Source organism: Durio zibethinus, chromosome 4 (assembly GCF_047325235.1).
Source record: "Durio zibethinus cultivar Kanyao isolate XHJ-2024 chromosome 4, ASM4732523v1, whole genome shotgun sequence".
Classification (NCBI taxonomy): domain Eukaryota; kingdom Viridiplantae; phylum Streptophyta; class Magnoliopsida; order Malvales; family Malvaceae; genus Durio; species Durio zibethinus.
Window position 1 is genome coordinate 8,477,623 of NC_143165.1, and position 22,744 is coordinate 8,500,366.

General features: G+C 29.4%; 1 protein-coding gene across 2 annotated transcripts; it reads right to left on the minus strand.

Moving 5' to 3' along the window:
* Positions 1–14,058: 14,058 nt before the first annotated feature.
* On the minus strand, positions 14,059–16,513 carry LOC111287509 (putative BOI-related E3 ubiquitin-protein ligase 3). Of its 2 annotated transcripts, XM_089759384.1 has the most exons (4): positions 16,334–16,513; positions 15,829–16,216; positions 14,794–15,307; positions 14,059–14,331 (listed from the first exon to the last, which is right to left on the minus strand). In XM_089759384.1, exons 1-4 carry the CDS (start codon positions 16,387–16,389, stop codon positions 14,300–14,302), a joined length of 990 nt encoding a protein of 329 aa, XP_089615510.1. In that variant the 5' UTR covers positions 16,390–16,513; the 3' UTR covers positions 14,059–14,299. The 2 variants fall into 2 exon arrangements, with proteins under 2 accessions (XP_089615510.1, XP_022733854.2); XM_022878119.2 differs by lacking the exon at positions 14,059–14,331 and having other exon boundaries at positions 14,662–15,307; positions 16,334–16,511.
* Between the last annotated feature and the right edge of the window lie 6,231 nt (positions 16,514–22,744).

Consider the following 22,744-nt stretch of genomic DNA (forward strand, 5'->3'; position numbering starts at 1 on the left):
GGTTAGTGTTGGCGTTTATTTTAGATAGTTTAGTAAGTATTAAATAATTTTTTCTTGTTTATTTTTAATAGGTTCTATTTTTCAGTTTGCATGGCTATTTAGGTTTTATTTCTGGCACTTAATCTTGTTAATTTTAGTTTTTAAATCATGCCTTTACTTGTTTTATGAGTATGTCTATAAATATGTTTATCCTCTAGCTCATGTATAATTTAGGCTTATAAATTGATACATTTGTATTTATTCCATTAGATAGGCCAAATACCATCTAGCTCATTTTAGGATTTTAATTCCATGCCTTATTTTTTTTCATGCATCTACATGCCATTTAGGGTTTAGGTTATCATTTAGGGTAAATTGCATTTTTATTCATTTTTGTTCTAGTTAACTTTATCTTGTGCATGTTTAGCTATTGCATTTTACTTTTATAATTTTTATATTTTAATTTAGAGCCTTTTTATTTAGGGTTAGAAATTTTTCATTTTTAGTAACTTTCTATTTTAGGTAACTTTTTAATTTTAATAAGTTTTACGATTAATTTAAAAGTGTCCATAATTTGTTTGTAATTAGGGTTTAATTTCACTTGGTATAATTTTTATGTTTAATTAATTGGTAATGTAGGTTTAATTTAGTTAATTTAGTTTAATTAAATAATAATTTCCTTACAAACCAAATATATCTTAGATGTCTAATTTCAATAATTCATCCTAAGCTAGAAACCCAATCCCTAATAAGATAATAACTCAAAATACTTCCAATCTATATTATTTGTTTGGCCCACTTACAGCATGACTAGCATAAACCTTGACTCAAATAATAACCTATAACTTTTGGCTCAAAAATTTTTTTTTTTAAGTAACTTATTGGCTATAAGCCTTTGACTCAAATACTAACTTATAGCTTATAGGGTTTGGCTTAACTTTTTTTTTTTTTTTTGCTTACCTATTGGCTATAACCTTTGACCTAAATACTAACCTATAGTTTATAGCATTCGTCATAATTTTTTTATTTTTACTAACCTATTAGCTATAGCTTTATACCTAAACAATAATCTATAATTATTGGCTTAACCTTTTCATTCATTAACCTTTTGGCTATAGCCTTTGGTCTAAATACTAATCTATAACCTATAGTCTTTGATCCATTTTTTCATTTTATTAATATATTGGTTATAACTTTTGACTCAAATAGTAACTTATAACATATAAGACTTTGTCAAAATATTTCCTTTTATTAACCTGTTAGTTATAGCATTTGACTTAAATGCTAACCTATAGCGTATTGACCTAATTTTTTTTTTCTACTAAACTATTGGCTTTAGCCTTAGACTCAAATAGCAACTTGTAGCATATAGCATTTGGCTCATTGTTTTCTTTATATTAAACTGTTGATTATAGCCTTTTGACTTAAATACAAACTTATAATCTATAATATTTGTTCGAACTTTTTCTTTTTATTAATTTATTGCTTATGATTTTTGGCTCAAATAGTAACCTATATCTTGTAATCTTTTACCTAATTTTTTCTTTTTACTAATCCAATAGCTATACCCTTAGACCCATATAATAAAACTATCATCTTTGGTCCAAATCTATATTATAACCTATAGCCTTTTACTCTATTTTTTCTTTTTTTAACCTATTAGTTATTGTCTTTAGACCAAATAATAATTTATAACTGATAGGCTTTGGTTTAACAATAAACTAGGCATTTGGCTTAGGTTAAAAAAATTAAATTTTTCTTTGGCAGCATGAATAGCAAGTTTATGCAAACTATCAACCCTAAATTTTTAAAAAATTTCATTATTTTCAAATTAATGATGAAATTTGAAGCATTTGATTGATTTTGACACTTACTCAAAAACAATGACACAAGGAAACGCTCTCAATACGAACATAATCAAATGCTCTATTGGCATTTATTGTGTTAAGTATCTCAAAAGCTAAAGAAATCAAATTATGTTAGAGTTTTTTACTTTGACAAAAATTTAGAATTTAACACATATGTTGTACAATAAAAAACAATAATAATAAATTAAGTCTTATATCCCATAACTCTGGAGTCAACTGTATAAAAAGCCAAAAAAAAAAAAAGAATTATGCTAAGTTGTAATTTTGAATTTTTATACGTCACTCATTTCTATTAAAAACAACATTGTCATCTGTTACCTTAAGCATCATATTATTTTTTATTACTTACATCCACATCTTTCATGGTTTACTTCTAAAAGCTTTAGTCTGTCCCAACGCTATAAGCTTATTTCTTGTGATTGATGCACAGATAAGCCTAAGTTTCACATGTCCAAACTAGGGATATAAATGATATATTACTACTCACAAATTACTTGGGTTTGTTTTGAATTAAACTCGAATTTGGCTTGGTTATTATCGAATTGAGCTCAAACTTGAGTAGTTTAACATATCGATCGAGTCGAGTTCTAGCATTTTTATACCTGGCTTAAGTTCTTTGTGAGCCTAATCGAGCTTTTATATTTCAATATATTTTAATTATTTTAATTGATAAAATATTTCAAACTTGAGTTCAAGCTCGAGCACAAATAAACGAGCTTTTGTTGAATATAAGATCAAGCTTATATTTACATATTAATTGAGCTTAATCGAGCGAGCTCGAGTAGCTCAATTTATATCTCGAGTCGAGCTTGAACTAAAAAAATAAAACTCAATCAAGTTCGAACCGAGTTTCGAACATCGAATTTGGAGTCGAGTTTGAGTTCAAGCTTAGTACTTATAGCGATTCAAAATCAATCGATTATACCCCTAGTCCAAACTATCTCAAATGGTACTCTCTTATCTTTTTCTTAATTCAACAAATCCTTAATTTTCCTTGAATACCTTCATTTTTTATTTTATCTTTTTTAGTCTTGCCACACATCCATCTAAGTATCCTCTATGCTTATTTTCTTCTCATGTCATTTTTTAACGGCCTAAGACTCAGTCTCATATAACAATGCAAGTTTTACAGTTATTGTATGCAACTTTACCTTTAACTTTAAAGGCATGTTGCAATCACAAAACATATTCATCATATTTTGCCACCTCACTCATCATGCTTGAATCCTATGATTTACATCTCTTTCTATCTCAACATCACTTTGAATAACTGATTTTAAATATAAAAAATGACTATTATTTGGTATTACCTCACAATCTAACTTAATCACATTATCACTTGCTTCCCTATTACTACTAAACTTACATTTCATATATTCAATTTTAGATTTACTTAATTTAAAGCCTTGAGACTCCAACTTATGCCTTCATAATTTTAATTTTGTATTAAGATTATCACTAGTTTCAGCAACTAAGATTATATCATCGGCAAATAACATACACCATGACACTTTATCTTAGATATGTCCAATGAGCTCATCTATAACTAATACAAAAAGAAATAAACTTAGTGCTGAGTCTTGATGCGATCCTAATGTAATGAGAAAGTTATTAGTCAAACCTCCAAATGCCCTCACATTTGTTACAACTCTTTCATACATATCTTTAACTATGTTAATGTACTTTAAAGGAACTCATTTCTTCATTAAGGCCCACCAAAGCACCTTTCAGAAAACTTTATCATATACCTTCTCCAAGTCAATAAATATCACATATAGAGTAGATCTTTCTTTTTTGCTCGAAAACCCTTCAACAAAAGTCTTAATAGGTGAATTACCTTTATGGTTAAACGTTCTGGTATAAACCTAAATTGGTTCATATATTCAGTTTTAAATCTACTAAATTTAGAGTTTTAAGACTCCAAGGTATGCCTTCATAATTTTAAATTTGCATTAAAATCATCATTAGTTTTAGTAACTAAGACTATATCATCAGTAAATAACACACATCATAGTACTTTGCCTTGGATATTTCTAGTAAGCTTATCCATAATTAATTTTTAAAAAAAAATGAACTTAGTACGGAGCCTTGATGCAATCTTAATTTAATGGGAAAGCCATGAGTCAAACATGGGATTTCACTTCTTTTAAATATTCTCTTTCCTTTTTTAAAGAAAAAACACCAGTCCTCATTTAATGGGAAGAAAAAGTTAAAAATTTCATAAATATTTGGTATTGCCTCCAGTGGATGCATATTGTTTGAGCGAAAAGTGTCATCTTGACATCCTGGTTAATGGTTATACCATAATTGCCCCTGACAGGATTGTGCTTCGAATAAAATTAGGCATGGTATGAAATGATAGGTGTTGTGGGAACTGATATGAAAGGATAAATAGAAAAAGAAGGTATGAAGCTTGAAGGGGATTACTAGGAGTATCTTATTCTGCGAAAGATCAGGATTAATTATATTCAACTTTTTACTTTGCTCAAGCTTTGCCTAATTCTATATTTGGCAGAAATGATGTGACCTTCCACTTTGAGAGGATCAGAGAATATAACAAAAGAAAAAGAGATAAGTTTGCCCTTCGACCGAGGTAAGAATATTGCATCAGTTCAGCACCAATTTTTCCCCTTCTGCTGTTACTTTTTCAACCTTTTTCCATCATTAAGAAAACCTTTTTTTTCCTCCTATTGTATATGAAACAAGCCTTTCATGAATATATATTTCTACATCAATACAGCGCATTTAGTAAAAAAGAACATCATGAATAACCTTAGCAAAACCGACACTCAACTTGTGTACTTCTGGACAGATTTTTATGTTTAACATGCATATCATTGTTCATTATGTTTTGTCGTTAAACTGTCAAACATCTCAACCATATCAGCTTTGTGGTAATATGCTAAGCAAGATGATATCGAATGCCTGAAAATTTCAAAAACAAATTGAATAAGAGTTTGATATGAATGAGAGAATGAGTGGACAAAATCATCCCGAAATTTGCAAGTGGGGCTCTAAATTGATGTTTGGTTAAATGATAAACTTTTGTAGCTTTATATCATACAGATAGCAATAAATAATTCCTTGAGGCAAAAGATTTAATAACTTTTGTAATTACATTGAACTTTTTGGTAATTTTGCTGCTGCATCTTGCTGTGTTGTGATTTTTTAGGAAAACAATGACAAGAAACAAACAATCTTTTTTATATATTTATGGTTGCCTCTAGAATAAATGGGCCTTCGTTATTAGAACATCTATGTCTGGTTTTCTGAATAATGTGTTTATGAAGGGTCCTGTACCTGATGTGGTGTATGCCCAAGGGTGGGACGGGTCTAGCCTGTACAATTACTGTCATCATTCCATTATAAGGCTGAGAGTCAGATTTTGAACAAAAAAAGTCGGTGTTTGATTATCGATAGGGCAGGTAATAATTATATCATTCATGGTGGATCCCAATATGAGGCCCAATATATTAACGTTATCCTGTCCTGTTGTTTCGCATGGCCCGTTTGGCTTTTCTTTGATTTAGGCAGGCTAAACCCCTATAGCATCATTAATGCTGTTAGAAAACAACAGGTTGTTTCCATGTCAGATGATGGTGATAACACCTAGCTAGTTATAGTGATTGTCAATAATTTCATCAGTAAGTTTGGCTGTTAGTTTCAGTAGAATTTCTGTGAGATTTAAAATTACATAGTTTTTCTTTCTATTGACTGATCAAAGAGTTTTTCTATGTAACTTACTGATCAAAGACATTAATAGAAGATAAAATATTTGTCAATAGCTAAGTAACACTATTTTATTGATGTCCCATGGGAAAATGAGGGGAAATGAAGGGATTGGTTGTGGAGTGGAGCAATCTTGTCTTATCCGCATGCTGAAATATAATTGGAAAAGGTTTTAATAGCTTCAGATTTTTTTTCTTCCTTAAAAGTTTCTAACTACATCTAGAAACCACTTGCTGAACCTGCTACTGGGCCCCATGTTTTAGCTGATAGCATTGGCCACCGCGTATTGGTTGACAAAGCACCAAAATTCCCTGTCCTGTCCTGTGAAAGATAAAAGGAGATGCTAGTGTTGCATTGACATGTTTGAAATTAACTTGAACCTTCCAACATGTTGATTGATTGATTGATGAAGATTAAAAAAATTGATGTAATCTTTAGGATTTTGCTTTAATCCCTCCATTAATAGCAGAAATAAAAAAGAAGAAGAACAGATTGATTAGATAGATAATAGTGCTATTAAAGTGGAGGCAGCTGGTCAAGTTTTCATATATATATATATATATATATATATATATATATAGAGAGAGAGAGAGAGAGAGAGAGAGAGAGTTTGAACACTGCAGTAACACGTTTTCTCTCAAAGTCGGTCCATATACAACCTAGTTTGGTGCAGTCATGAAAACATGAATTATATCCCCTCCCAAATCGTTTAAATTTATATGTATATTAGTGCTGAAAGCATGTTGGTGTCATAATCATCTATCTGGAGTTGTGATTTTTTAGGGACAAAAAATTTTGTATGACCCATTCATCGGTGGGCAAAATCTTCCTCCCTGCATTTGCATAATGAATTGTCTGAGAGACAGCACAATACATATCATGCATTCTGATATTGGATAATAGGATCATATATTTTCTTCCAATCTATCTAGTCCAAAGTAATGGCTGATTCTTTGTAATGTCATCTTCAACTCCATGATCATGTCTTTGTCACAGTTACAATGTACAACTTTGAAAAATAAAAGGGGGTGGGGTGGGGGGGACAGGGAAAATGGAGAATACAGAATAAAAACATAGTACATCCCATCTATCTTTGTTATTGGAACTGGTCATTGCATTTGCACCAGAAGCACTTTTAATTTTTTGGACCTGTAGTTCGTCCAATCCAGTGTTGTCTACATATCGTATCCATCCACATTGAAAAATTCATACTATTCTATGTTAGAAATCACGTGTGCCCACTTTCCTCAACCCAACAAAACTACATGAATGATTTGAGTGGTTGGCTTTTACATTGGTTGCCTAATGTAGACAAGATGGAACTATTTACAAACACTTTTAGACAGAGTACCCACTCATGAATAGTGAGAAAGAGAGAGAGAGAGAAAAAAGAGGCATAATGATTTTACCCAAGAAGGGGGGGAAGTTGGGTTTGCAACCACAATCCCAAGAGCCTATTATGGTCTTGGGCACATGGATATTGAGTTAGTGGGAGAAGCTGATGTTTACACTTGCACAACCATCTGTCAAAACCTAGAGAAAAGAAGAGAAAAGAAGAGAAAAGAAGAGAAAAGAAAGGAAAAGAAAACAAGAATAGATGCAATAATAGTTTCCTTTGCCTTTTTTTTTTGTGTGTGTGTGTGTTTCTTCAGTTTCTCTTTTCAATGTTTCATTCATTTAGTGGGGTTTGCTGGATTCAAATTTGCAATAAATAATGTCTCTCTGTAATCTGTAGCCTTACTCCACCCATCACACCAAATTGTGATCCCATCCAAAAGTAGACTCATTGAAGCAGGTCATTGTGTAAGATACGATTTCTAGGTGATTGGCTTACGCACTCTTCGTTCTGGGGGCATGTGGGATTCTTATCTTGACTTCCTAAAGATAATTATATAACCTATCATCCTTTCATTGTTGAATGAGAAGAGTGCATTTATAGTTAAGAGAACGGGAATCATCACATTCCCTTATTTAGTCAAATTAGGTTTGTAGAACCCCAAAAATAGTGATTCATCTTCTTTTTCTACTACTAATAACTTAATACTCCTCCGCTCCTATTTTAAATATTCATATTGTTTTTAGATCCCCTAAAATAAAGTTCTTTTTAATTTTTAAACATCTTATACTCTAATCTTCATTATATTTAAATTTTATTTTTCAAAATTTTTTCTTTTTTAACAATAAAAAATATAGTACATTAATATTATAAAAATAGTTTGGATTATAATATTAAATACATAAAAGTTAAAATTTTTTCTTAAAATGAGATGGAAGCAGTAGTATATTTTTTACTGCCCACAAGAGCTAAAACAAGATACCTTGACAGAAAAAGTTCCAATCCAACAAGTTGATGCCATTGAAGATTGAAACTTCTTTCTTTATGCCCATGATGATCCTACCATTGAAATTTGAAAAATGAGCTGTAAAACTTGTGCTAAACTTGATTCCCATGACTCCTTTGAAATGTTCCCAATCAAGTACCAACATGATTTTCACAAAGGCTTCTTTTCTTTTTATATTTGTGATTCAGATTTCACACTTATTAAGAAATGATACAGTGAAATGATAGAGTGGGGGCCAATTTGATCTAACTTGGGTCCTTTCAATCATCTCTTAATTGATGACTTGTGAAATGAGTGGGAGTGTGGGGTCATGACTTTCAAAGAGAAGGGAAGAAAAAAAATTATGTTAGGAGAGAATAAATTAAGGGAAGCAACAAAATCAATTCCAAGATGATGGACTTAGCATACATGACTGCCTTCTTTCACAAGGGACGAAGAAAAGTTTGGGTTCCCATCCATCCTTCTTGATTGGATCCATATCCTAATGCTTTTGCACAGTCCATTGCCGCACACTCAACCGAATTTTGGAAAGGAAGAAGAATTTTTTGGTAGATTATTCTGATTTATGTATTAATGTCAAACAATTATTATCGGAGAAGAAGAGGGAAAAAGATGCGACCCACAATCAAAATGATGCGTGATTCTATGGGAAATGGGACCAAAACCAATATGGTTGGTTTCAGTTTATTCACACATCTTTTTCTTGAAAGGGAGACATGAAGTCGTGTAGCTGTTGGTTGCCTTTCTTGGGCAATCAGTTATAAAATCTTTGCTTTGATTCACGCTTTGAGTAAAGGCTTTTCAAGTTTCGTAAAAGGAAAATCAGGATTTGGGATTCCGACGTGCAATGCACCACTTAAACTTAAAAACTTTGACTTTGATGATGACAATCCCTACAATCTTCAAAAATACCACATTTTATGCATTTTTTTTTTTTTTTTTGGAATTGAATCTATACCTTAAGAAATTATCAACCATTACCATTTAATTCAAGAGAATTGTTTCTTTTCCTTTTATAATATTGGCATTAGGATGCGAGTGATGACGCTGAGATTAATCGATAATTAAGCATATGATTCGATCATAAGTACAAGAATTAGTATTTACACCGCCAGAAAATGAATCCTCTTTACTTGTCAACAAAGAATCAGTATTTGCGGAAAATATTTTAAGAATAAAATTTTAAATGTATCTGAGAGAATACTCATTTAAAATCGTTGAGGGAGAATAATGCTCCTTTGAAATCTAAATTCAAATACGGAATCAACAACTGGCAAAGAATATAAGACCAAAATCAAATGTGCACGAGATTTGAACATCAAAACCATATTAAATAGTGGGCCATAAATGATGCTTCAATCGCCACAATAAATCCCAAAGAGATAAAACTTTGACAACACACATAAGAGGATGGATCATCATTATTTCTTTTTCTAGTAAAATTGTTCTCTCAACTTTTGATTCCTAGTCAAAAACACTTTTTTCAATTTAGGTGAGTTCATTTTACTGATAAAATGTATAGAATATTAATCTAATAATAAAATACCTTATTCTCCAACTACATAATCTATGCATAAAATTATTAATTACAATGAATGTGTTTTTTTGTTCTGAAATGAATTTATATATGAAAAATCTATTGTACTTCTTCAATTTAAAAAAATAAAATTATTAAAACAATTTAATAAAATCTAGAACTAAAATTTAGAATTGTGCCAAATTTATGGAAAGGAAAACGAAAAAAAATCAATCATAATAATAAAAAGAAGAAACTAGGGAATCGGATTCGTATGATTTGGAGGGCATGCCGGTCATAAAGGGACAGATGGTCCCTAAAGGCTCGAATATCCTTCAAACAAAATCTTATTTTACTATTATTACTTTTTTATTTATTTTTGTGATTTTGTTTTGTTATTTCTTGTGGACCCACATTCTTATACCCAACCTAGTTCTAAAATTGGCCACCTTATTGGACAAAATTTGAAGCTTTGATTTTGGTTGTTGAAATTGAAATTAATGAATTGAAAGGTGACATATTTCTAAATAAACGGACATATTTTGGGGACCCTTGATAAACAAGGCAAAGATATAAAAAAAAGAATTATATGATGTGGTTATAAAAAATTAAAATTTCCTTTTCAAATTTTTTTATGTTTTCATAAATGAAAAGTTTGTTATTAAAAGCTTTCTTGCAAATCTTTGTTGAAGATTGTGAGAAAATAATTTATTACATTAATCACATAAGACAATAACATATGGCTAATAGAGAAAAGGTAGTGAAGCTATTCCTCACTTGATAAAATAAGAAACCTCCTTTGTTAATGAAAAAAATAGATATACATACAATCATTAAAACACATGCATGAACCATTAAAAAAAGTTACTTGAAAAATTTATGAATCCTTAAGTCATTTTCAACTTATGATAAGTGGCAATCAAAGTATACAGCCAATGTCCCGTACCCTTATCTCTTGTTTTTGTCAATATATATGCATGTGAACATGCTAAACTCATCCTAAATACAAAGGAATTAATGAAATATGATGAAATATCCTACATCAAGTAAACATGGTTATAGGTACCAAATTTGCCTGATATATTATTATTATTATTATTATTATTATTATTATTATTATTATTATTAATTAATCTTTAAAAAAGAAAAAAAAAGTAAAAAAAAAAAATGCATGTTTCAACTCTGGCAATTGAAATTTTTTTTCCTAATAATGCCTAACTTGACAACTTGAAATTCGATGATCAAAAGTCATTGGACAAATCTTCAAATTTTCCACAAAAAAAATTTCAAGATATCTAAGATTTAAATCCTAGAAGCTTTATAAATAAAGTTAATTTCTACAAAACAAATGAGGGAGAAAATGGTGAAACTTAGGGATTTTGAAAAAAAAAACAAGAAACACATAAGCTATATAAAAAAAAAAAACTTATTCCTCTTAACGAGGAATGAGCAACAAACATAAAAAAAAAACTTTTTGGGAATGAAATTCTCAATTTATGAGGTTTGAGATTCTTTTTTAAAAAAATCTGATTTTAAGAGAGTGTTTAGAAAACAAAAAAAAAATTAATTTAAGATTTTTTGAAAATTTTTGAAAAATTTTTTTGGTTTGTCAGAAATTAAAAAAGTTTAAAATTTTCAACGACTGTTGAATTTTTTTACCACAAAAAACTAAAAAGTTGGTCAAAATCTGAGAAACTTTGAATTTTTCAGTGCCGTTGAAGATTTCAACTATCGGTGCACGGCGATGACCAACCATAATCTAGGTTGCCATGGTGACTGACAAGAGAGGCTGGGTTTTTAGAGAGAGATGCTCGAGGATAGAGAGAGGGAAAATAAAAAATAAAAAAATTGAAATAGGCCTTTTATAGGCATTTCAAAACGCGCCGTTTTAGGCGTCTGAATCGCAACTGACCCAAGTAGGATTCACTTGTCAACCCTCGAGCCGACCCGACCTGTTTCGCAAATTTTCTCTTTTTTTATTTTCTATTTTGATTTTGATTTTATTTATTTTATGTTGATTTTTATGTTGATTTTTTATGATATTATTATTATTATTATTATTATTATTATTTTATTACTAGTAATAATTCTTTTAGAAATAAATAAATAAAATTAAAAAACAGAACTAAAATAAAATATGACTTTAAAAATATAATATAGAAAAAATTAATAATAATAATAACTATTTAAAAAAAATAAAATTTTATTGCAAGCAAAAATATTATTTAAAATTTTTAGAATTTCGTAAAAAAGTCAGGATAATCTTAAAATTTTTTTTAATAAATTTTGAAAACTCACCAAAGAATTGAGATATTCTTAAAATCGTTTTAATAAATAAATAAAATATTTTATGATGAAATTTTAAAAATTTTGTGAATGGTTAATTTTTTTGAAATATTTTTTAAATAATGATTTTTTATAAATTTCATCAAAGCGTTTGAGAATTTATATAATACGAAATAATAATAATAATAATATTATTATTATTATTATTAATAATTTCATAACTAAGAAATATTTTTATTATATAAATAAATTTTAAAAAATTAAATTTAAATATAAAAAAGATTATACTCCTGTGTAGGTATCAAAAGACCTATTATCAAATTTATAGGATTATCAAAATTATAGGTTAAATCGAATGGACGAATTGAATGTGTTGATACCTTCTCCACTCGTAACCGTATTCTCGGATTTAATTTTGATTTCGTAAACTTAAACTTCGTTTAGTAAATCTTAATTAATTTAAAAATTTTTACTAAAAGATGATATTTTAGGTGACCAATCATATTTTACAAAAAAAAATTGGTGACACACTCCAAAAATTTTCTTCAAATCTAACGAATGAATCTTTCCAGACTAAAAATCGTTATGACAATAGTCATACAAAATTAAAATAATTTAAAAACTAAATAATTAAATTGTAAATTTTTTATATGAAGTCAAAAAAAAATTTAAAGTTTTACATATATAAACTTATTGATTTCAATCTAAGACAACTCAAATTAATTTTAATTTAAATTGATTTGACTCAAAATTATTTAATTTCAAAATGATTATAATTTTTCATTCAAAATAATTCGAGTTTTTCTTGATAAAAATGATTTAACTTGAAAAATGATTTAATTTAAATTTAATCTGATTTGTTAATTTGACACATCTAGTTACATCATCTTAATTATCAATTACTATAATTTATTTTTTAAAAAACTTACTATTCTCTCCATCTCATTGGGTTTGTCCACCTCTTTTTTTTTTTTAGATATCCTAAAATTATATCTTTGTTTTTAATATCCAAAACTCTTACTTTCTATATTTTAAAATTATTTTTAAAATATTTTTTACATTTTGATATTAAAAATTTTAAGACTTTAATTTTATAAAAAAATTTTAAATTTTAATATTAAATACATTAAAATCATTTTTTAAAAATTTCATAAAAATCAATATATAATAAATATTTTAAGATGAAGAGAATATAACTTTTAAATAAAGTACTAATATAATTATTTAAAACTTAAAATATGAAGACTTAACTGATCTTGTAAGATAAACAAAAAGATGCGTGATAAAATAAAATATACAAAAAGGTATTCAAAAGAAAAAAAATATGATTTTAAATTAAAAGAAAAAAAAATGAAAAGAAACTATTGAAACCGTACGTTTTGTCGTGTCATGTGTGAATGAGGAAAAAAAAATAAAGAAAAGGGTCGTGGGAGTAAGCTTAATAATTTTAGATATGATGTTACAATATGAAAAAAATTATATATATATATATATTTAAAAGTTATATGTTTGTATTTATTTATATTGATATGAATTTTGATATGATATAATTTGTATTATATATATGTTAATTTATTTAAATATGTGATACGATATAAATAATATATTTAATTTAATTTTATTATATAAGTATATGTTTAATCCATTTAACATATTTTTTTTATTTATTTTAATTTATATAAACATATAAAAATTATTTTAATTTTTAATTTTTTAATTATGATACTTAATTAATTATTTAATTTCATATAAAAATTATTTTAAACATTTAATTATGATACTTATTTAATAATTATTATAACATTATTTTTATATTAATAATATAAATACAATACAAATATTAATATTAGTCTTATACATTATTATTTATTCTTTAATTTTTAATAGTTTATCATTTTGAATTTAATTATAAAAATTAATATAGTTATGTAATATAAATTAAAATTTAAATATATATTAAATACATATTAAATGAATATTAAATTTTTTATTTTTTTAATATGTAAGTATTTTTTTTATATCATTAATATATCAAAATTATTGAGATGTAAATTATATATATTTTATAATTATTTATTATTTTAATTATATTTTTATATATATTCATATTAATTGTATTTATTCATATATATTCACATATATTCATATTATTTATATTATATTTAAGTAAATTAATTATATATATTAATCATATCATATTATATATAATATATATTAAATATATTATATTTAATATTTAAATATATTTTATAATTCGTATCATATTTTTATTTTAATAAATTATATTATTATATGTGTCAATCGATACAAAATACGAATTATCGTGTGTATGGGCGGGGATTACCGGCAAACAGCGGCATTTGCGCGCGTCCAACGTGTCAGCTTTGACTCACAACAGTACCTTTTCACTCTCACCTTGTTGACTCCAGCTGCTCCACCGCGTCACCCCTGCGCTCGTGTCTACTGTTTGCTTAGCTTCTTCCCTCTCTATCTGTCGTGTAGTTGCCCTCGTTGGGTCCCACACTTTCCCTTCCAGCTTTGTTTTTTAACTTCCTTTGCTAACATACGCCGTCAATTTTCTAATATGCGCCCATATTTATTATTTTTTTAACTGTTTCCAGACCGAGAGGATAACAGAACAGAGTAAATGTTAGAAGCAGAATTAATATAATTATCCGAGTTCGAAAATTTCATTTAAATCTAATTTGATCCAATTAATTTGATTTAACAAAAAAATCAACAATCTACTCAAAGCAAACGCGATACATCTTGAATCCAAATTAACATAAATTCACAATTTACTCCATCTTGTCCTAAGATTTACGAACTAAATATTATAAGTAACGAAAACTAACGTACTTATATGATCTAAAAACCAAAGTAAAAAATAAGAAAAAATAAAGCATTAATCTAACTAATTACAAAAATTTTGGTTCCAACATTTCTTCTTGAAACATTTTGTTTTTTATTTTTTTTTGGGTGTGTAATTTATATTTCTTCTACGACATGTTAACATGAACATAAGCATTTTTTGTGGATTTACAAATAGGGCAAATGAGAAGACTAGACTCACAAACAGTACACAAGCATAAATGCCTGCATGGTAACAGCAACACACTCGATTCTTCCTTCCTACAATTCCTGCACAGCCTGCTGTCTTCTTGGTCACCATTATTGTTATTTTCCTTCAATTTTTTCTCCGCTCCTTCCTCTGCTAACGTGCGCCTCTCCACTTCCCAACTGCTGCCACAACATGATTGCGCATCGTCAATCTCGTCTGACGCTGCCTCCTCGAATCCTACGCCACGGGTGTGGTCCTCCTTAACCTGCGCTGCAAGGACTTGTTCTAGGCTGGTCCGTAGGGCGTTGGCCGTGGCCTCATTGGTTTGAGCCAAGTCTCTCCAAATTTGGTTCTCTATACAGAGTGACTTCACCCTTTCTTCAAGTGCCCAATTTAATTTTCCAATTTTCTCAATTTCTTCCTCTTTGGCTCTTACTTTCTTCATTACTCCTTCTTCAATGGCCTCCATTATTTTCCTTGCTTGCCTTTTCCTATTTTCCTCTATTTCCATCTTCACTTTATTCATCTATAAAGAAAACCCAAAAATCAATCAATATTAAAGTTTTAAAAAATAATTAATAAAATTAATTCATCCTACTTTTTTATTACAAAATGCAGAATCGGAAAATAAATAAATAAATCTTGAAATCAAAACTTTCAATTGAGATATGTTAAACTGCCACAACAAGACAGGCTTAAGATTTTGCAAATTTATTATATTACAACGGTTAAAACTTTAAATTTGATTTAAAATGTATTAAAAATAGAAGAAAACTAAGGGTTACATTTTTTTTATTTAAATTTATCATATATTAAAATTTGACTATTGAAATTAAGAATTCAATTATATGATGATTATTTATTGATAGTTACATATTTTTAATCCAGTGAGTTTTCAAGTGATTTAAAGAAAATGTTCAATCTTTCATGAAAATCATTATTAGTTGATTAAGACTTCATTTCAAAGCACAGAAAAGGATTCTCACTGCGCTAGAGTATTAAAAACCGTTTTACCCAGCAGGAAGCGTAATATTAAGAGAGACTTACATGTTGGGAGATGAGGTGATCAATATCCAATTGTTGCTGCTCCATATGAAGGGAAATATCATGGCCAAGAAAAGAAAAAGGAGAGCAAATTGGGTTGATGTTGTTGTTGTTGGTGTTATGGGGTTGTTGAAGTGGACAAGGGAAATAAAGGATTGGATTAATGGAATCTCTCGAACGCTTCCTCGGTAACGGAAGATTGTTGTTCGTCAAACTACTCTCTGATTTCATCGCTGCTGCAGCCTTTTGATGGATTGAATCAGTAACCAAAGAGTTGTATAAAGGAAGCAATCCATCTGTTGCCGCCGTTGTTGTTCCTAATAATGGTACCCCATATCCCATCTGGGTTTGAAACATATTCCCGTTTGCTTCAATGGGATTCATCATTTCCCTGTAAAAAGATTTTAGGAAAAAAAAAAAAACGACGTTAGACGACAGACGTACAATGTTTCGTTTAAGTATTTGATTCAATATTATTTAAAGAATGGAGTTTTCAGAAAGAACGAACCTGTTTCCTAAGAATTGAGGTGGGAAGAGATTGATATGCCTAGCTTCAACAGCCATAGATTGTAGAAAAAGATTGCGTTTGAGTTTGGTTTGCTTTGGTTTTTAAGCAGGGGATGAAATGAAAAAGAAAGAGACAAATAAGAGGGGCATGCAACAGAAGTGGCAAGGCTGTATGGTGGGGATTATAAAGTTTGGTTCGGTTTAGGGATAGAGTGAGAAACGGGAAAAAAAAAAAACAGATGAAGTTAGTTCGTAATTCTAGCAACTTTATAGGGGTATTTCCGGAATAGAAAAATCGGGTTTACCGTTTCCTAACTTAACTGGCTGTGATGAAAGAATTAATAACTTACAGTCAGGGTATCTGCCACGTGTAATTCCACGTAAGCAGCTGATTGTTTCCCCTCTCCTGAAACAACTTGAAAGAGGTGGGGTCCAGACTACAAGTGTGGGACAGGGTGAGAAAGGGAGGACAAAGTAGTGGGGCCCACGTGCAGATTGTCAAAAGATGAAAACAACAAGTGAAAAAAGGAAACTAATTAGGCGGAGCAGGCGTTGAGAAAGAGAGAAATGGGGGAGGAGTGGCGTTCCTTTGGCTTTTTTTGCTCATTTTGATTGAAATTGATTCCACGATGATCGCATGGGAAACGTAAGCGTCATTTTTTTGGGATCTATTCTGCCACGTGTCTAAATTTCCATCCTTCTTATTATTATTATAAAAAAAATCAACCATAACCACAAAAATTTTAGCTTAAATACAAATTTATCGTTTCATTAAATTGGTATCTAGGCATGGAAAACGTAGGGACAAATTGTCCTAATAAATTAATGCAGTGGGGCCACATCTTCAAAAGATGAGTGAAACTTGCCTCAAAATAGAATATAAATTTATGGGTGGATATTTGATTTCAAAATGAAACATTTAATGTAACTATGTTTCTTAATATACATTGTCGTACACATACATTTGAGGTGCCATTAGTCTTCAAAAAACGTGTTTAATGTTTAATAATTATCTTTACTTAAAGTCAAGCTTTTAGTTAAATACTAGAAGGCAAGGGCTTTGAAAAATTAAAAAGTGAACATTCAACTAAAATTCGTCATAAAAAAAATATATTACTACTACACATGGGTTCACACTTGCTATTAATTTAGCAAATTTATTGTTATTAATTGTTGGATTTATGTGTGTTCATGTGAGAAATTTTAATAACGTGTTGTAACTTAATAATTAATTGAGCATACTATGAGTTTTAGAAACCATTTATATAACTTCTTGTTTGATGAAAATAGTTTTCAAAGAAATTTTGAGTTTGAATTTCGATGAATCATAGATTTTTTTTGGGATAAAAAAATTAAATACAAATGCTTCATTAATAGAAATAAAAAAGATACCCTTCTAAGTGTTTAAAGAAACTAAACAAATTAAAGTCTAGATGGTTGACTTGATACTTCAAGTTTCTATATTTATACATAATATGAATATACATAATTTTAAAGGTGTTATTGATTTTTTTTTAGATTAAAAAAAAATCAAATTCAACATTTTTTATTTGAGAGCTTCACTAGGTTAAAGGCTAGGATACTTTATAAAAACTTATTAGATTTCAACTATATATACAAAAAGTAAGTATGTAGATGTAATTCTATATATACTAGAAAAACTAGGTTTAATTGAATCTCCTTCCTTTTAAAAAAAAAATTATATAAAATATATTTTAAAATCTAGTATTATTAATTTGGTTTAAGGATATGTGCATGAATCCCTTAATCAAATCTGAGTTGGAATTTTCCCTTTCACAAAATAAAAAATAAAAAACTATTTTTAATTATTGTTTTCCAAGTCCCTTTGAGGCTCTTTGGTTTGATCATATTATAGCCGGGTATGAAGATGTGCCTTAACCAAAAACATGTAGATTTGAGTTTCTTGATTTAAGACACAGGACAAACACAAACAATTTTATGTCACATAGTAACACTAATGTAGTAATTGATGCTTCCAAGGCAAATCAATCCATCTTGGTTAATTAATAAACTTGATTTTTGACATATATATACATATATATATCTGACTGTATAACTTTAGCATTTTAAAAATAAGGTTATTTAAGCAAGATTATACAACTTAGCTTCATTTAAGGAGACAAAGATGACAATTTGGGTTTTGCCAAATGCTAATTGAAGCTGCCGACAAAGGTTTTTCAGATGTTGTACTTATTCCTGGTAGCATTGATCGGACATTTTGAGGAGAGATAATCTTATATCCTAATATAAAAATATAATTTAAGTTATAGGTTATTAAAGTTTTGATTATCACACAGTACTACTCACAGGGTAATTTTATCAAATTAATTTATAATTTATAAGGTAATGTTCCTTGCAAGGCAGGCCGTCGAGATAAGAGAAAAAGGCAACCACCAGACAACTGCTTGGCAAAGAAGTAATACTAGAGATTAGATAAAGAGAAACGCTAAATTAAATGTGAAAATTGTTGCAAAATATAATTGCATAGAAAAGATAGATGTACTCGTTACTAGGAGAGAGTATAATATGTAAAAGAGATTGATGGATTCTTTGTTCATTGTACTTTTCTTCAACTCTCTTTTTTCGTTTTCTAGCTCTATTATTGCTCACAAAGCTCCAATCCTATGAACATTACTCTCAACCAACCAAGCACCGAAATCATAGAAGTAAACACCAAAAAAAACAAAAGTATATTATTATAATGGCGATCAGCTTTACTTTAATGTTTAAAAAAAAAAAATTCCAGTGAGGCTTTATCTTAACAGAAAGGCAATTCTAAAGCCTTAATGTTTCGGTTTTAAATTCCGTCGTATGTAAATTCGATCTAATTTTATATTAAATTTATTTAATTATATGTTAATTTATTGATTCAATTTAATTTATTAATTTTTATATAAAATATAATATTTAATTATAATTGTAATTAATTATTACTCGTAACTTTATAAAAAATAATTAAATGCTTAGGGATTATTCTTGAATGCATGTTAGATTTATTCAATTTTATCTCTTGTATATTTTCCTTGACGTTCATCTTCTCTCTTCGTTTTATCTCTCTTATCAAATATAACGTTACTGAAACGCTCGATGTACGGGTTCTGTTTGAGCTATCATTATTTTTTGTACCGGAAAATACAAGAAATAAATTCATAAATGTTACGGCATATAATAGTAAAAAAAATATATTAATTTTTTTCTTAATTTTCAATAAATAATTAAAAATATTTTAGTTATTTGTATTAATCTGACATGTCAAATTAATCTGATATGTCAGGTCAGTCTAACATTTTCAGTGCTACCTCAACTTAACTCTGTTCTAATTGCTTTTTTTTTATCCCCCAACTTACCTATAAATATGAAGATTTAGACAATATGAAGTCAAGTTTATCTAATTCATATCTTTTTCTCCTTTTTAGTTTCTCATTTCCTTTATGACTTGATCTTTATTGACTTGCACGTCGAAGTGCAAACGTAGAGAATATCCCTTATCTTTATCTCTAACCGTCTTTTTTTATATTTAAAGGAATACCCTCAGGTCGGAGCTTGACATCAATATTTGACGCGCCAGGTAAGGGATCAACATTTTCATATCAGCTGACCACAAAATAATGCCACTAAGAAAAAAAACCTAAAAGGAAGGAGAGACAGCCGCTCTAGTTAGAACATAAACTCATCAAAGTTAGCATTCTATCTACCCAGCTCAACCACATGCAGGTCCAATCATAGAGCAACTACAAGCCCTCAAGCAAATGCTACAAAGGATAATCCCACCATAAGTTTCTAAAATGCCAGACTTAGTCACATTGGGTCGAAAAGCTGTTGTCAGGCAATCGAGCTACGAAAAAATGAAAACTTCATCTGCTTCCAAAGAAAAAGAACACACCAATCCAACTTCTCACCACCCTAGCTACAATTCTACATATGCCACAACCAAAAGTCTAAACAAACAACTATGAACTTCAACCAAATAGAGATTCAGAAGCTCGGATGCAAGCCATGGAAAAAGAGTTGAAAACAAAACTGTAGCATTGAAGGATGAGCTCAAGTTCTTAGAGACCTCAACCTTTACTAAGGAAATTGATAGAACTATGCCTCATAAGGGATTTAAAATGAAAATCTTGGAGACATATGAGGATATTTATGACCCTTTGATTATTTGAAATTTTAGAGAACTAACATAATGATACAAATGGTGGACGAGGCCCTGATGTGCAAAGGTCCGACCACTATGTTGAAAGGCGTAACTTTATCTTGGTATAACAGTCTGGAGCCAAGGTCAATCACTACTTTCAAAAAACTCAGCTACTTATTCTTATCCTGATTCGTAAGTAGTCGAAGAGCTAAAAAAACAACCCTGAACCTGATATCAATTCATCAAGGGTGAAATAAAACTCTAAAAAGCTATGTTACGCATTTTAACGTGAAAGTTTTTTAGATTAAAGACCTAGAACAGATAGTCGCTGTTGCCACACTGACTAGTGGACTCAATGATAAGGAGTAGCACTTAAAATTGACATTGTCATTGGAACCGCCCAAAACTCTGGCCAACACCCTACTAATAGCAAAGAAATATATCAACGCTGAAGCTATAATGAAAATAAACCAATGTGAGAGAGGCTCATCCCCCCTCCTCAGTGGTTAAGGTGAAAGAAGCTTATCCCCTTCTTCGATTGTAAAAAAGGTAAGAAATTCTATAATCCTCTCCTAATAGGGAGACAACACAAGGCTAGAAACTTTAGTAGAAAATGAAGTTATACTACACTAAACACCTTTTGAGAGAGGATTCTGATGTAAATCAAAAGAAATCTCGATCTCAAATGGCCTAAGCCACTGAGATAGAATACAAAATAGGATCTAACAAAAAATATGCCTTCCATCAGGACATCGACCATAATACTGAAGACTGTATCAATCTGAAAAATGAGATTAAAGCTTTGATAAGGTGAGGTTAGTTGAAAAGATTTGTTAGATAGAGAAGACAAGTCCAATTTAGAAAAAACTATAGAAATAACCACAGAGCGCCTACCTAGGGTAAAGAAAAAAGATCAAATCAAGGAAAAAAAGATGCCCAAAGAGAATAGTTGAATTAGAAAGAAGATCGAGTTAACAATAGCAGGCTAATTATTGAAATGATTAATATGATCACAGGAGATAACTCCACCTTGGTGAAAAAAAGGTTTAACCTGAGCATTGTAATGGCAATAGACACCTTGGCTAAAAAAGAAAAAGACTTGAGAGACGAGCTAACCTCGTTCAGTTTAAAAGATTTGGAAAGGATCCAACACCCACATAATAAAGCCATAGTGTTCAAAGCCTTAGCATATAACTATGTAGTCAAAAGAATCTTATTTAACAATGAGAGTTCTATTGACGTTATGTACTATGGCTGCTTAAAAAAAATAAAGATTGACAAAGATTAGTTAAAGCCTATCATTACAACATTAGTAGGGTTTAAAAATGAACAAGTACTAGAAGATGAACTATCAAGCTCTCAATCTCCCTGAAGATAGAGCTAAAGATGATTACCTCAATCGTAAAGTTCATGGTAGTAGATGTCTCATCTACCTATAACATAATATTAGGCTGATCTAACCAGTCTATTATGCGACTCATAAGCTCAGTTTCTTACTTGAAAATGAAATTCCCAACACTTGCAGGGGTTGAAAAAGTTTGGAGAGACTAGTCCATGGTATAATAATGTTATGTCATAACAATGAAGGGTAGGACTGGGAATAGACAGTCAGCTTGGCCAATATCAAGGTGGAAACCAAAGAGGAATTGACATAGAGAATTGAAAAAGAGCAAAAAACCACCAATAAGAGCACAAACGTAAGACTAATCTGAGATAAGCACACTTTTAAGCCGCTTTGAGCTTTTAAGTTATGTAAAAAGTTCAATTTTGTTCAATTTTAAAAATTTTTTAAGGCAATAGTAGAAATGATCGAGCTTTTAAGTCGACGTAAAAATTAATGTTACTTGGACTGAGCTAACATGTCGACCAAAATACAACATTAAATGAAGAACATACTTCACTTCTATTAATATGTTCAATAAATTGTTTAATATATTGATCATCACGTCAGGACTTATTTTCATAAAAAATGATCTTGACTTAATTGAACAAAAAGAGATAATCAGTTAAAAACTGGACTCGAATGCAAATCGACCCGAGTCAGTTAAGGACCTCATAATAATTTTATTTTAAAACAACATTCCTAAAAAATACATATAGATCAAAGCCAAGCTTCAACATAAAGACCAACTAATTTAACTCATAAAAGATAATACCGACTTGTTTACCTAGACATTATCCAATATACCCAAGATTGATATCTAAATAATGGTCCACAGGCTACATACTAATCATGAGGTTAAATTAGTTTAGTAAAAG

Excerpts from the sequence above, each read along its gene's own strand:
- LOC111287509 (XM_022878119.2), bottom strand. The coding sequence starts at position 16,389 with ATGGCTGTTGAAGCTAGGCATATCAATCTCTTCCCACCTCAATTCTTA. Across the intron at positions 16,217-16,333 it reads CCTCAATTCTTAGGAAACAG|GGAAATGATGAATCCCATTG; the intron begins GTTCGTTCTTTC and ends ATCTTTTTACAG. Across the intron at positions 15,308-15,828 it reads ATCACCTCATCTCCCAACAT|ATGAATAAAGTGAAGATGGA; the intron begins GTAAGTCTCTCT and ends TTTTCTTTATAG.